This window comes from Perca flavescens, chromosome 10 (assembly GCF_004354835.1).
Source record: "Perca flavescens isolate YP-PL-M2 chromosome 10, PFLA_1.0, whole genome shotgun sequence".
NCBI classification, from domain to species: Eukaryota; Metazoa; Chordata; class Actinopteri; order Perciformes; family Percidae; genus Perca; species Perca flavescens.
The window spans coordinates 4,709,866-4,725,578 of record NC_041340.1 but is presented as its reverse complement, the minus strand read 5'-3'; the positions used below and the strand labels follow the sequence as shown (position 1 = coordinate 4,725,578).

Sequence of the window (15,713 nt, the reverse complement as noted above, 5' to 3'; positions counted from 1 at the left end):
GGCTCTTATTTTGGAAAACAACATCAGAATGCCCTGAAACCTTGTAGATCACATCTTGAGAAGGAGTCCTATCCATCTGAGCACCGTGAAAGTACTTTTATTAGGAATGTATGGACAAAACAGCTTTTGGGGGCTTTATTTTGGAAAACAACATCAAAATGCCCTGAAACCTTGTAGATCATTTCCTATCCATCTGAGGTGAAATTGGTCTGGGAAGCTAGTACTTTTAATGATTTTCTGAATGTATGGACAAAACAGTTTTTTTGCATGCAGTGACAGGTTAGGTGGATAAAATAGATCTTTTTTTTCTTTCTTTCTGACAGGCAGGCGGTCTCACCGTAATAGCATCGCGCACCGTGAAAGATAGGGTCTTTTGACTGTCTATAAAATATAAATGTCAGAGATCACAATCTTTTGTCTATAAAATACACTATATCATATATACTATGATTATTATTGTTATTATTATTGATAATGGAGATCCGTGTGGTCAGGACCAGCTGGTCTCTGGCACGGACCAGTGGTCACAACCACTAGGGGCGCTAGAGACACTGGTTGCGACCAGTGGCGCAGTGGTCATTACCAGCATCTTACTGGCACAAAGGGCACTAAAATGACTGGTCCTGACCACCTCCTCTGTGATCTGGTCTGTTCTTTAGACCAGTTGAGTGATCTGTGGAGTGTTTATTTTTAATACAACTTTTCACGTTTCTCAAAGTGTGAGCAGAGTCGCCTAATGTGAGAAGCCTTAATCGTTTTTGTCTATCCAATGCTATTGATCACTATTATTAATAAAAATCATAATAACAATGATTAAATTATTATGATTAGTTGTAGTTGTATGAGTAGTACTATCGACTATGCAGGTCCATGTCTTCCTGACTGGTTTAAACTTTACCAATGTCTTGCATTTTAAAAGCTTGTCACATTACCCTTTGTATCAAATCTTGATCTAGAAACTAAAGTCAAATACATGTAGTGGAGGAAAAAATATAGAGTTGACGGACAAAGCAACATCAAATGAAATACAAGTAGCCTACAGTACAGTAACAAAAGTAACAGTCGAATCATCTTGATTGATCCAGCACCTGATCGTTCAAAGGATTTTTTCTGGATAAAATCTGGAAAACCCTCAAATCTCGCCAGGATGTCAATTGTGGACTGCATAATAGAAAACATTTAAGTTCATGACAACATAGGAAACAAACAAGGAAGAGGACAGATTATAAACATAAATAATGGGTTGGAATTATATAGAACTTTTCTGGGCACTGAAAGTGCTTAAAAGAAACCATTATTCGCTCTTGCTCTCTCATATATATATATATATATATATATATATATATATATATATATATATATATATATACACATACATACATATACACATACATATACACATACATACATATATATATATATATATATATATATATATATATATATATATATATATATATATATATATATATATATATATATATATATATACATATATACACACACACATACAGTGAGGAAAATAAGTATTTGAACACCCTGCTATTTTGCAAGTTCTCCCACTTAGAAATCATGGAGGGGTCTGAAATTGTCATCGTAGGTGCATGTCCACTGTGAGATATATATAGGGCTGCAACAACGAATCGATAAAATTCGATTACTAAAAAAGTTGGCAACGAATTTTATTATCGATTCGTTGTGTCTTGCAACTATTAGGCAACCTAGTCGCGGAGATAAAAAAAAAAAAAATTGAGTTGAGCGCAGAGCGGAGCAGCGCGGAGCGAAATAAAAGAAAAAAGAGCAGAGCGGGGGTAGAGGAAATACGGAGAGAGACCGGAGAGACCCGTAACGTTGTTCTGAAACACTCGGCGGAGGCAGAGAAATCAGTACGACCCAAGTCATCCAAGGTGTGGGAGCATTTCACACTAAATAAAGCAGAAACGTGTTAATTGCAAGATAAGCAAAAGCGACACGGCATGGCACGGGCGCACCGCGGTGATGAGTCAGCACCTAAAACGTAAACATGTTGGAGTCCTTGATGAGGAGGAAGGGAGTTCAACAGCAGGGTAAAGTCACTACACTATCCTCCTTCTGTTCCGTTCTGAAGTAGCTCTTCTGGTGCCGTTTACTCGTTATCCAGCTGACTAGCATGACAAGCTAGCATTAGCTCGGTAATAAGGTAACAGTAATAAGGCAGGGGTGGTATACTTTGCAAGACTAAACACACGGTTTTATTCACTCGCCTTTTTTGGCCCATTAATTTTTCAATCTGTTATGTATATATTATGTGCTTTGTCCCATATCAGTTATTGTTGACAAATATAATAGTGTGTGGTGTATAAACGAACTTAACTTGCACTTACTACAATGATGGTAATAATTTAATGAATAAGTGTGTGTGTGTATCTGTCGGTCTTGTCTGTATCTGCTATTTGGATTACTTACCTTTACACAACTATTAACTAAAACAATAAGTATGCATGTATTGAGTTGATGTAAATGAATGCTTTTTTTTTTTTTAAATCTGATTCATCGATATATATATACACACACACACACACACACACACACACACACACACACACACACACACACACACACACACACACACACACACAGCATTTCCTGACTACTTCATAATAAAAGTCCACTCGTGTTTTGCCGGTTAAATGCTTTTATTGTGAAGCTGCAGCAGTGAGAAAGTTTAGGCTACACGTCCGGGTCTCTATCTGTGGCTACTGCGGCTAACATCATTTTAGTGCAAGCAGTTTTATAACAGTCGGCCCTTCATCCACAGTGTCAGCATGAGCAAGACGAAGGCTGAGGAAGAACAAACGTAAGTTGAGACCCCTTTGTCATACCCTGTACATTATCTTACAGAAACTCAAGTTCACAAAGCTATTCCAAAAGCACTACTCACGTTACAAACTATTTCGAATTTTTTTTATTTATTTTATAGTGTATCCATCCAGTGATTGAAACCAATAAATGTGGATTTTGTGATGAAACGACTGATCATTTTTTTATTTATTTTTTCAACTAGCTTTCTAGCTGACTTTGCCCAGAGGTTCTCCATTTTGAAAACCAATAGTATTTATGGTCTTGTCATGGACACTAGTAAAAATGACTTTTTGGTTAATAAAATGTTTATTCTGTATATTAGGCCTACACACAAATTGAAGAATGTGAAAGTGAAACCTGGGTTCAGTGTGTTTCTTTCTTATATGAAAGCCCTTAGTCATAAAAAATGGAAATGGAATTAAACTTTTAAGCATAATAGAATGATATGATTTACTTTTCTTGTATGCACCCACTCTTATTGCTCTGCTACAAAGATCAATGTTGGTTGTGTGGAATCACCAGTGTTACATTTAATGAAGAGAAGGCCACTAACGGAGTCTGATTAATTTGTGTTGATCTCTTCAGGATGGATGATCCAGAGAAGTTGAAGCTGGCTCCGAAGGCAAATGTCAGTTATTTATTTTTTATCTTTAACATTTTTATTAAAAAGGTCCTATGACATGGTGCTTTTTGGATGCTTTTATATAGACCTTAGTGGTCCCCTAATACTGTATCTGAAGTCTCTTTTATATAGACCTTAGTGGTCCCCTAATACTGTATCTGAAGTCTCTTTTATATAGACCTTACTGGTCCCCTAATACTGTATCTGAATTCTTTTATGTAGGCCTTAGTGGTCCCCTAATACTGTATCTGAAGTCTCTTTTATATAGGCCTTAGTGGTCCCCTAATACTGTATCTTCTCTCTCTCTCTCATGGGTGGGCCAAATTCTCTGGGCGGGCAAAGCAGAGAAAGGGGAGGTAACCTTGCTCTAGGGCTGGGTGATATGGAGAAAATCACATATCACAATATTTTTGACCAAATAACTCAATATCGATACCGAAACGATATTGTAGTGTTGACTATTGGTGCTTTCACAAAATATTTACACAATGAGAGTTTTGATAAATAATCATTTGTAATGTGGATAAAATGGCTAAGTGGGTAAAGGCAAATAATAGAACAGTTACAACAGTCTGGTAAGTTCAGAAAAGGGCATCACTTTACTGTAATGCAGCCTTTAAAACCAGGAAAAGACAACACTTATGCCATATTACGATATCCAAAATCTAAGACCATATCTAGTCTCATATCACGATATCGATATATTGCCCAGTTCTACTTTGCTACTTATGACCTCATAAGGAGCAAGAATCCAGATCGGCCCATCTGAGCTTTCATTTTCAACATGCATAGTCAGGCTGGGGGAACTCAATGTTAAAGGTCCCATGGCATGAAAATTTCACTTTGAGGTTTTTTAACATTAATATGCGTTCCCCCAGCCTGCCTATGGTCCCCCAGTGGCTAGAAATGGTGATAGGTGTAAACTGAGCCCTGATTATCCTTCTCTGCCTTTGAGAAAATGAAAGCTCAGATGGACCAATCAGGAATCTTCTCCTTATGAGGTCATAAGGAGCAAGGTTACCTCCCCTTTCTCTGCTTTGCTTGCCTGGAGAATTTGGCCCACCCATGAGAGAGAGAGATCATGGCTTTCAAACGAGCAAAGTGGCAGTTGGTCAAGGCCACACCACCTTGCCCCCCCCCCTCTTCAATAGCTACAGACACAGAAATGGTACATCCTAAGGAAAGCTCATTGTGGGACTGGCTCTAGTGGCTGTAATTCTGCACCAAGGCTGAATTTCGGGAAAGAGACTTCAGATACAGTATTAGGGGACCACTAAAGTCTATATAAAAGAGACTTCAGATACAGTATTAGGGGACCACTAAGGTCTATATAAAAGAGACTTCAGATACAGTATTAGGGGACCACTAAGGTCTATATAAAAGACTTCAGATACAGTATTAGGGGACCACTAAGGTCTATATAAAAGAGACTTCAGATACAGTATTAGGGGACCACTAAGGTCTATATAAAAGAGACTTCAGATACAGTATTAGGGGACCACTAAGGTCTATATAAAAGAGACTTCAGATACAATATTAGCGGTCCACTAAGGCCTATATAAAAGCATCCAAAGAGCACCATGTCATGGGACCTTTCAAAAAACGTAACTGAAATGTTCATGCCGTGAGACCTTTAATTTGTCCTTGTTCAGACTCTGGTTCCTCAGTTTTACCCCCTCAAAGCTTTAATGTTCCTTTCATTCTACATTATTCTTTTCTTCTCGCTCTCTTTCTCTTCATCAGAAACTCATCCAAACTCATTTCTACTTATGCATTTCTCTGCTGTCTGACAGAGTCCTGCAGGCTTCACTTGTGCATGATCATTTTGCTGAATAAAACTAATAGTAATTGTCATTTTGACCAGGGATTGTGAACTGATGGATACATAGTTAAGAGTGCTCATGGAGTAGAATGGGAAGCAGTAATGACTCTGATCCCCTTACAAAACTGGGAGTTTTTTGCTCCCATCTTCTCAATGTCTTCTAATGAACTCTTGTTGTGGCTTTTTTTTTTTTTTTTTTTTATTTCAGGACAATATAAGTTTCACACCTGAACTGGTGCCTGAGGCTTGGAAGAGAGCATACAGGTAACTGAAATCATAGAGGTCGTCCTCCCTTAAAATACGACCCCATAGGTTGTTTTTACTGCAGGAAATTACCACCCATATTTATGTATTTTGTTAAGTGGCTGTAATAGTTCTGATGGCGGATGTGTCAACAAACAGGATTTTCACCCAGGAGACCGGTAAAAAAAACAGCGCTGACTTTTAAAGTTCTCATATTATGCTTTTTGGCTTTCCCCCTTTCCTTTATTGTGTTATATATCTTTATTGTGCAGGTTATAGGTTTACAAAGTGAAAAAGCCCAAAGTCCCCCCCAAAGGGACTTACCATCTCCAACAGAAAACACTGTTCACCAACTGCTCCAAACAGCTCTATTGTAGTCCAGCCTTTACTTCAGAGACCAACGTGGTCACTTTGGAACACACGTTATAATGCTCACCTAGCTGCTAGCATGGCACACCCTCATACCCTGCTTCTGACTGGCTAGTAGTCCTTACCTAGGTAACGTCAGGACACTGCCTCATACTCTGCTTCTGACTGGCTAGTAGTCCTTACCTAGGTACTGTGCATGAACAGAAGTGAGATGTCTCACTCTGTAGCTAAAACAGAGAGCTCAACACGCAGGGTGAAAAGAGGAGCTGCAGCAATGTGCAGTACAACAAAAATATGGTGTTTTTGGAAAATTAACACATGTATACCTATTCTGATATAACCTCTAAATACAATTATGAACCTACAAATGAGCATAATGAGCACTTTAATGTTTTCAGACAAAACTTAGGTACGTAACTATGTCACAATCAAAGTCACATACGCTACAATGTCACATTTAGTTACGCACAGAAGTATTTATTTTAACCCAAACGATTTTTTTTTTTTTCTAAACTTAGTTTTTAATGCCGAAACTAACCAACTGCATCCATTGTCAACGGGTTTCAAACTGCAACCGTTGCGTTTAGGTATGAGGGCCTGTTTATCTGCTGCCATCTATAGGATTTAGGGTTGCTAATTTTAGACTTTTGTTTTCTGACCAATAGCTGACCCTAGTTAACCGTTAACTGAGCAGGCAGTTCAGGCGGGGTCCCAGTTCACCCAACTCGGACATACTCTCCGTGCTCCGCGTCCTGGTTAGGTGTTCAGCATAACTTACCATGGCGATTTAACCCGGTAACAAGTGATCCACCGTCGGGATACAGAAAACCCTGGGTTGAAACTGAAGTTACCTTGTTAACGTCAAATCTCGCTTCGTAGTACAGGCCTCAGACACTGAGGAATCAGTGGTCTGTCTGTTGGACGACAGGATGGGTCGCAGGTTGTGTCCGCATAGAAAGAAAGATTGAAACGTGTAAAAACAAGACGGATTAAAAATGCAGAGCGTCTTAACGAGTGAACTCAAATCAGCAGCTCGTTGTAATCGGCCCCCTCTGCGTCCTACAGGTACAAGTGTCCCGGTCCAGGTGTCTTCCGGTGCGCCTTGACCGAAATGGTGTTTGTGATGGCTCGGGAGGCAGAGCTGCTGTACAGCACGGTCCTATGGGATGACAACATCACCCAATCAGCTGGCAAGAAGCGCGCAGGGCTGCTGTTCAAACTCACGTGCTCTGTGGATGACGCCGTCAGTCAGATCCACCTCCCACACTGCGAAACAGAGGATGGTAAAGACAGCCCTGTCCTCAATGTTAAAGGTCTCATGGCATGGAAATTTCACTTTATGAGGTAAATGGTGATAGGTGTAAACAGAGCCCTGGGTATCCTGCTCTGCCTTTGAGAAAATGAAAGCTCAGATGGACCAATCAGGAATCTTCTCCTTCTGAGGTCGTAAGGAGCAAGGTTACCTCCCCTTTCTCTGCTTTGCCCGCCCAGAGAATTTGGCCCACCCATGAGAGAGAGAGAGAGACATCATGGCTTTCAAACGAGCAAAGTGGCAGTTGGTCAAGGCCACAGAGACTTCAGATACAGTATTAGGGGACCACTAAGGTCTATATAAAAGAGACTTCAGATACAGTATTAGGGGACCACTAAGGTCTATATAAAAGAGACTTCAGATACAGTATTAGGGGACCACTAAGGTCTATATAAAAGACTTCAGATACAGTATTAGGGGACCACTAAGGTCTATATAAAAGAGACTTCAGATACAGTATTAGGGGACCACTAAGGTCTATATAAAAGAGACTTCAGATACAGTATTAGGGGACCATTAAGGCCTATATAAAAGAGACTTCAGATACAGTATTAGGGGACCACTAAGGTCTATATAAAAGAGACTTCAGATACAGTATTAGGGGACCACTAAGGTCTATATAAAAGCATCCAAAGAGCACCATGTCATTGGACCTTTTTAAAGAATGAATTAATAAGCCTGCAAAAGGTTTGAATTCATGTGTAGTAGTGCTAGTTAAAAATTAGCTCATGACGCTAACATGGTCCAATGATCAGGGTTGCCCAATGGCCCGTGTCGGGCAAGTAAATATAACATCCCACTTGACCATTCAAGCATCATTAAGTCATGTGATGTTATTGTTCTCTTGCTAGCGCTTTTTCGGAGAACGATTGTTGAATGATTTGATTGTGCCGTTGTTCAATCAAGAATAGAGTTGCTGCTTGACACGTTTTTTTGTTTTTATGCATTTAACGTTTTTGACTTTGACGTTTGTTGCCGTTTTTTTCCCCAACATATTTTCCGACATTGACGTTTTTTCCGACAACAAAAAAAATTAACGCCTTTTAATGTTTTTTTTTTTTTTTAAGTTTTTTTTCCAATGTTGTGACGTTTGACATTTTTTTTATAAAAAGTAATGTTAATTTAAATAGTCTGGTTAGTTTGGCGATAGTGATTTTTCATTTTCATGTTCACCAGTTCGCCTCAATTGTTAGCGCAGGGTTCAACGTTACATTCTACTTGACCGGACTGAAATGAGTTCGGTAGATGAACATGTAAGCAGTACAACTAAAGTTTAACAGCGCTTTGCTTTCACAGCGTTGGCTGTCGAAGGCCTGTTGTCTGTCGCCAACATCAGCGACGATGGAGTGGTCTTCCTGGAGCCGCTGGAGGTTACAGACACTCATGTGCTTGTGAAGGTCCCCAACCTCTCCACCTTTGGCTTGGTCCGGGACATCCGAAGGTTTATGAAATCCAAACGGCTCGGAAAGGCCAACGTGCTGCTGTTCCACCGAACTCCGTGGCCAAATGTTGAAATACTCGATGTATTAATGCTGCCCTCCAACGTCCCTCTAACAGAAGTAAAGGTATCTGTCCAACGTGCTTTACCGTCAGCCTAAACTCTTGTTTTAAGCCACAGCATTGTTTCCACAAAAGAAGATTCAGGTCAGTCACACTTTGCTCCCGTTTTTTAGAAACTTCTCTTGCTGCCGAAAGATTCTTCAGATAGCTTTTTATTATTATTTTTTTTTAATTTTTTTCTGGTCTCATGTATTTCTGTCTGCCAGTGTTGTCCATGATACTTCAAACTGGCCTAAATTAGTCCAAAATTAAATATGTTTAGGTATTCTAAAATATAACCTCAGTAGGAGTGGCCCCAAGTATTCGACTATTCGACTGCCGATCTCACAGTCAAATTTTCTCAGTGGTGGAAAATGTGGTTTTGAAAGAAAGGATCATTCCATTTCGGGCTATATGGGGGTGCTGAATGTCTGATTTTACATAGAATTGCTTGGCTGCTCTCAGTAAATCATGATATTTAAAAAGGAACACTCCGACTTATTGGGACTTTAGCTTATTCGCCGTATCCCCCAGAGTTAGATAAGTCCATACATACCCTTCTCATCTCCGGGCGTGTTGTAACTCTGTCTGACGCACCCAGCGCTAGCTAAGCCTAGCACAGATCCTGGAGGTAACCGGTTCCAACAAGCCTACTGCTCCCAATAAGTGACAAAATAACGCCAACATTTTCCTGTTTACATGTTGTGATTTGTATAGTCACAGGGTGTACAAATAACAAGGTCACTATGCTTTTACCATCTAGTAATTGTTGACTATTACTCCAACTCTGAGCGAACTCTCTGCTCCTCACCACATAGCTCCAGGTGCTGCTAGAAAATCACTCCGCCTAAGTAGCAGTGCTTCGCCTTTTTGAGAATATAGTTTCCAGTATGTATACTCATTTGACCTCGTTATTTGTACACCCTTTGACTATACTAATCACAACATGTAAACAGGAACATGTTGGCGTTATTTTGTCACTTATTTGGAGCAGTAGGCTAGTTGGAACCGGTTACCTCCAGGATCTGTGCTAAGCTAGGCTAGATGGAGCCGGTTACCTCCAGGATCTGTGCTAAGCTAGGCTAGATGGAGCCGGTTACCTCCAGGATCTGTGCTAAGCTTAGCTAGCGCTGGGTGCGTCAGACAGAGTTACAACACGCACGGAGAGGAGAAGGGTATGTATGGACTTACTAACTCTGGGGGTTACTGTGAATGAGCTAAAGTCCCAATACGTCGGCGTGTTCCTTTGAACCTATTGGAAAACATGTAATAATCAGAACAATCACATAAGAACGCAGCACGAGCCAAGCGCTAAATATATTTTTAGTTTCTAAACAATTCTGTCAAAATCAGCAAGGAGGAGCAGTTTATAGCCAGCTTTTTGTTTGCTCTCTCCCTCTCTTGTGGACGGTCCCTTGACTAACTAACTAATCGATTTGTCTTTACGCCTCTTGTGCAATGCTGCTGAATTTGTTATTCTACGCTGCTATTAATTCACTTAACAGTATGTCCTTATAATTGTCTGTTTTAATTTGATAGTTAATTCTCTCTGTAAAGCAGAATCTCTTGTTTTAAATGTGCTCCAGAAATGTTTACATTGACATGACTAAACTAAATTAATAACCGAACTGTCCTGTTTCTGAAGAGCGTCAGCCAACACAGAGATACCGAGCAACTCGACGTTCCTCCTGAATGTGTAATCAGCTATGAGCAACTTTACTCTGTCCACACTTCACCCGATGAGCACAAAACGCAACCTCATGTGAGTCAAGTCATGGTTACACTTCTGATGGTTATGGACACAGTTATCCTGTCGGCTGCATGTTGAAGACATAATTCACAGTCAGCCAGATAAAACATTTTTAAACAGGTTTGAAATTGACACATTGCTTCTGGTTTTCAGAATGAAAAGTTTTGGTCAGACTACGGACCAAATTACCACTCAAAATTTGAAATTTTGCTAAAAACGATACCAGATAAATTGACTGTGATGATTTCGGACCAAGCGAAGAAAGACATCTGGAAAAGTGAAGTGCATCTGTCAGGTAAAGAATCATTTATTTCACCACATCATTGCTCCGTTAAGCCTGCTTCACACGGGACGATTTTAAAACTGTCGGCCGATTTTCCAATCCTGATAAAAAAAATCACGGGTCTAACAGTTTTGGTCGTACAGTGTGTGGTGAGCAGCACGCGGCAAAATCAACACATCACACACGAACCAATTTGACTCCCGAGCATTCCCAGGTCAGACGGGAAATCTCGCAAAATCCCTCGAGATCAAACGTGACTTCAGAGTAAACAATCATTGCGGACGAAGAGGATGCAGTGGCGATAGTTTGTAGCTTGTTTTTAACCGAAAACGTTATCAAAAGAAAAAGCGATGGTCAAAGAAGACAACGCGAGCATGGACTATACTCGCTACATCATGATATGGAGGTGATTCGTTTTTTCTCATAGAAATGTCGTTACTTATTACACAGATTAATTACCGTTGAAATAAACGTTCATATATTTGTTTCCATGTACTCTGGTGGACTGCAGTTGTGGATGTAGTTATACACACACGAGGAGAAATCGGGCCAAATAAATCCAACATGTTGGATATCCCCGATTTGATATCGGAGAGGTCCAGACGTCATTCCGAGCAGACGAGAGCAGTCTTACCACACCACACACGGCAGGAATACCTGATCAGATTATTTTACCATAATCGGACCATCCTTAAGATTGTCGGGAGGGGTGAATCGGGGCTAAAATCGGCCTAATTATCCTGCCGTCTGAACCAGGCTTTAGTTAAACAAAAAGTCACCACTGGGAATGTGAAGGGGCCGTATTTAAAGCTATGGTGCGTGGTTTCTGTCTCCCCCATGAGGAATTCTAAGTAATGACAACAAAACTGTCGGCGCGTCAACATCAAACAAGCCTTCCGTGACTCCCCACACACCCCTTCCACGCAGTTGCTAGTAGCCAAGGAGGACACTGAGGATTAAAAAAACATGATGGACTCTTCAGAAGATATTATCTTAACTGGAGTTTCCGCGCGGGAAAGTTGCCGAACGCCACAATCTTCTGAACATAGTCACACAGAGATCCAGAGAGAGTTGTGTGGAGCGCATAGTCTTAATTAGCTTTGTAACCACTCATTTGGCAATGGCTTGAATGTAACAGACGTTCATTAATATTAAAAAAGCTACGCACTAAAGCTTTAAGAAAGCAAAGTGAGGGAGTTTTACACCTTTTAAAATCCCACCCTGTAACGCCTTGCTACGCCATGAACTACTACAACTACTATTTCTAGTCATAGTTCCATTATCTTTATTGTGACTATTATTGCCACTGTCCATCACACCCCCAACCGGCAGCGTCAGACACCGCCTACCAAGAGCCCGGGTCTGTCCCAGGTTTCTTCCTAAAAGGAAGTTTTTCCTCACCACTGTCACACTAAATGCTTGCTCTTGGGGGAATTACTGGAATTGTTGGCTCTTTGTAAATTATAGAGTGTGGTCTAGACCTACTCTATCTGTAAGTCTTGAGATAACTCTTGTTATGATTTGATACTATGAATGAATGAATGAATGAATTAAAATCATAAAAGGCATGAAGAAAGAAGATATTTTGGTCATATAAGTGCTACAATATAGTGCATCTTAAGCTCTGATCTTAAACAATAAGACACGTGAGCAGATGACAAGGGAATTTGAATTTTGAAAGAAAGTTGAATTTCCCCAGTGTGGGATTAATAAAAAACAAAAGTCTATTTTATCTTATGAGACAGACGGACCCTCGCGACATTATGTGGATGCGGAGAGAACAGTTTTCACTTCAGATAGAGTCTTCATACAGAGCCAGTCCTGGCAGCACGGTGGCTCAGTGGTCACCTCACAGCAAGTTGGCGCGGGCCTCAAGTTTATTATACATCAACAGATTAATACAAAACTATAGCCTGACGCGGTCATACTCAAATTCTAGTCAGAATATGATTCTGATACTGGTCCATTGAGCTGTCATTACGGGGCTTGTTTCAACCGAACCAGGAAAGAAAATGCTTCTGCACTCAATTGGATAGACCTACAACCAATCAGAGCAATGGATAGACCTACAACCAATCAGAGCAATGGATAGACCTACAACCAATCAGAGCAACGTCCCATCTTCTTAGCGACCATCACGCGCAGCTGATAAATTACACTTTTGCCGATTCCCGTAGACAGGACAGCAAAAACCATCTTCCTGATCGACAAATGCCTCGATCGCGGTTCTCTGTTCCTTTTTTTTTTTTTTTTTAAATGAATGCGCTGTCAATATCTTCTATAACAGACGCGATGGCGGAGTCTACATATCTCAGTTCTTCAGCGGCAGCCATCTTTGTTGTAAACGAATTCAACCAAAGCGCTCTTTGGTGACGTGGTTGATTACGTTACTGTTGATCATCTGTCCATCATCGTATAAAGCCCGCCCTGACAATTTGATCGGTCCGAACAGTTCTGGTTGGAGCATAGTTTCTCCACAACGGATCAAGACCAGACCGAGCTTTGTTCGGCTGGCATCCAGGTTAAACCAAACTAGGGGGCATCATTACAAAAGCATAAGATAAAAAATAAAGTCTCCCTTTTGGTTTCCGATTATTTTGACATCAGACTTTTCCCCATGTGTTTGTTTTTTCCCCCCAGGGATGCCGTGATTCAGTCGAGTGAAGACGATAAAGGGAGAAGAAAACTGACACAATGTCAGAGTGCTGTTCTTTGTTTCAGCCACCAGATGGAGCTAGAGCATTTCGAGTGAAGATGATACACCGAGATTTAAAAAAGAAAATGGCTTTAGAATTTTTCAGGGCTTCAAACTTTTTCACTTCCTTTTACATTTTTACAGCCTCTGAGTTAATCATTGTATTAGAAAAAATAATAATCTATATCTATATATCTGTTTAGGTTGATTGAAAGTTTCCAAAGTTGTTGATGCTGAATGTTTTAAATGAGCAAAAACCTTGCACAAATGTTACAGCTCTTCCAATGTAAAATGCAGATATTTTGTATTCTGATTCCTTTCTATTTTAATTATGCTTCTTGACTTTTGCACTACGTTCTTTGCTATGCACCAAACCAAGACACATTCCTTGTATGTGCAAACCTACTTATAAAGTGATTCTCATTCTCAAATAAAACGTGTGTGTGCAACGTGATATCATGACTTTGCGTAAACATACACGCCACACATGTTATCTGTACGCATTTTGAGCTATCCGCGTGTATGTCTACTCTGTATACAGCGGACGTAAACATCCACGCCACTTTCTACAAGTGCCGTGTTATCGCGTAAACATAAGCGCAACTTTCTAAAGCCAAGTGGCGTGTTATCTGCACGTATTTTGAGCTGCCAAATTGTTTGATATTTATTTGAAAGTTTTTACAACAAAAATATGTATATATGAATCCAACATATTATAAGCAAAGATGAATTTGCCTATTAGCACATTAAGCCAGCCACACATACAAGTAAGCTTAAGGATTCACTGTACTTTCCACATGTATGTTTAACATCAAAACATGATTTATAAATAATATACAAATATCCATATATTTTCATCCATCAGGCCTAGTTTATTATGAAACTAATTAGTTAATATGTCAATATATGTGGTAGGGGCTAGGGCTGCAACTAACGATTATTTTAATAATCAATTAATCTGTCGATTATTTTTGGCCCGTGCCATGCCGTGTCGCTTTTGCTTATCTTGCAATTAACACGTTTCTGATTTATTTAGTGTGAAATGCTCCCACACCTTGGATGACTTGGGTCGTACTGATTTCTCTGCCTCCGCCGAGTGTTTCAGAACAACGTTACGGGTCTCTCCGGTCTCTCTCCGTATTTCCTCTACCCCCGCTCTGCTCTTTTTTCTTTCGCTCCGCGCTTCTCCGCTCTGCGCTCAACTCTTTTTTTTTTTTTTTATCTCCGCGACTTGGTGGCCTAATAGTTGCGCAACATAACGAATCGATAATTAAATTCGTTGCCAACTTTTTTAGTAATCGAATTTTATCGATTCGTTGTTGCAGCCCTAGTAGGGGCTCTGTGCTCGGTTTTCTTTCAGCTAAGGGGTCCTTGCACTAAAAAAGGTTGACAACCCCTGCCCTATACTGATGTCCCCCTTACATTTGTAGCAGTAATCACATTCATTCTAGGGTAAATCCACATTTTAAAGTGGATATTTAAAAGAAAAATTCCATCTCTGTCACTCTTTTACCCCTGATGCTGGACCCTGAGCAGTAAGCAGCCATCGTTGATCCTCTGCTCAGACTCTCTGCTGGTAAACCGAGTTCAGCTAAGGTTCGCTAACTAGGCTTTACTGCTAAAGCTCCAAAAAAAAATGTGTGTCTTAAGAAAGATGGCAACACTTACCTTCTCTTTGGACCACGACAAACAATCCCCAAAGAGAGGAAAAAAAAACTTCTGCCAACCTTAGCTGCAAAACATACTGCGTCTGTGTGCACCAAACCAAACCTGGCCAAACACACACCAGGACCAAATCAACTAATCATCAGCGCAAACTCAAACGGACCAACCACAACAAGAGATGAATAAGGCCCCAATTGGTTATGACCTGGCTCCTAGGCCACAACAAACAGGAGACGCCCATGTTAAAGTTTTACAAAAGGATATTTTATAAAAACCAAATTAAAGTCCAATTAAGAATGACTTAGGTCAAGCCCTGGGTGTCAGTTAGTGAAGTGAGTGATGAATGTGTGGGTCTGCGTGTTGTAAAGTGCAAAACAAGTAGGGCACTCCTCGACTTAAAGAGCTCACATTATGCTCATTTTCAGGTTCATCATTGTATTTAGAGGTTGTACCAGAATAGGTTTATGTGTTTAATTTAAAAAAAAAACACCATATTTTTGTTCCTCTTTTCACCCTGTGTGTTGAGCTCTCTGTTTTAGCTACAGAGTGAGGCCTCACACTTCTGTTCCATC

General features: G+C 40.2%; 1 protein-coding gene across 1 annotated transcript; it reads left to right on the top strand.

Moving 5' to 3' along the window:
- The first annotated feature begins 2,033 nt into the window (after positions 1–2,033).
- LOC114563189 (uncharacterized) lies at positions 2,034–13,930 on the top strand. Its single transcript, XM_028590021.1, has 9 exons — positions 2,034–2,066; positions 2,798–2,836; positions 3,427–3,469; positions 5,494–5,549; positions 6,963–7,180; positions 8,506–8,774; positions 10,394–10,510; positions 10,652–10,793; positions 13,422–13,930. Exons 2-9 carry the CDS (start codon positions 2,805–2,807, stop codon positions 13,430–13,432), a joined length of 888 nt encoding a protein of 295 aa, XP_028445822.1. The 5' UTR covers positions 2,034–2,066; positions 2,798–2,804; the 3' UTR covers positions 13,433–13,930.
- Positions 13,931–15,713: the final 1,783 nt, after the last annotated feature.

What these genes read in the sequence shown, in the direction of transcription:
- LOC114563189 (XM_028590021.1), top strand. Translation starts at nt 2,805, where the DNA reads ATGAGCAAGACGAAGGCTGAGGAAGAACAAAC. An exon ending in AAGGCTGAGGAAGAACAAAC is followed by an intron (nt 2,837 to 3,426) that starts GTAAGTTGAGAC and finishes TGATCTCTTCAG; the next exon opens with GATGGATGATCCAGAGAAGT. An exon ending in TCCCTCTAACAGAAGTAAAG is followed by an intron (nt 8,775 to 10,393) that starts GTATCTGTCCAA and finishes CTGTTTCTGAAG; the next exon opens with AGCGTCAGCCAACACAGAGA.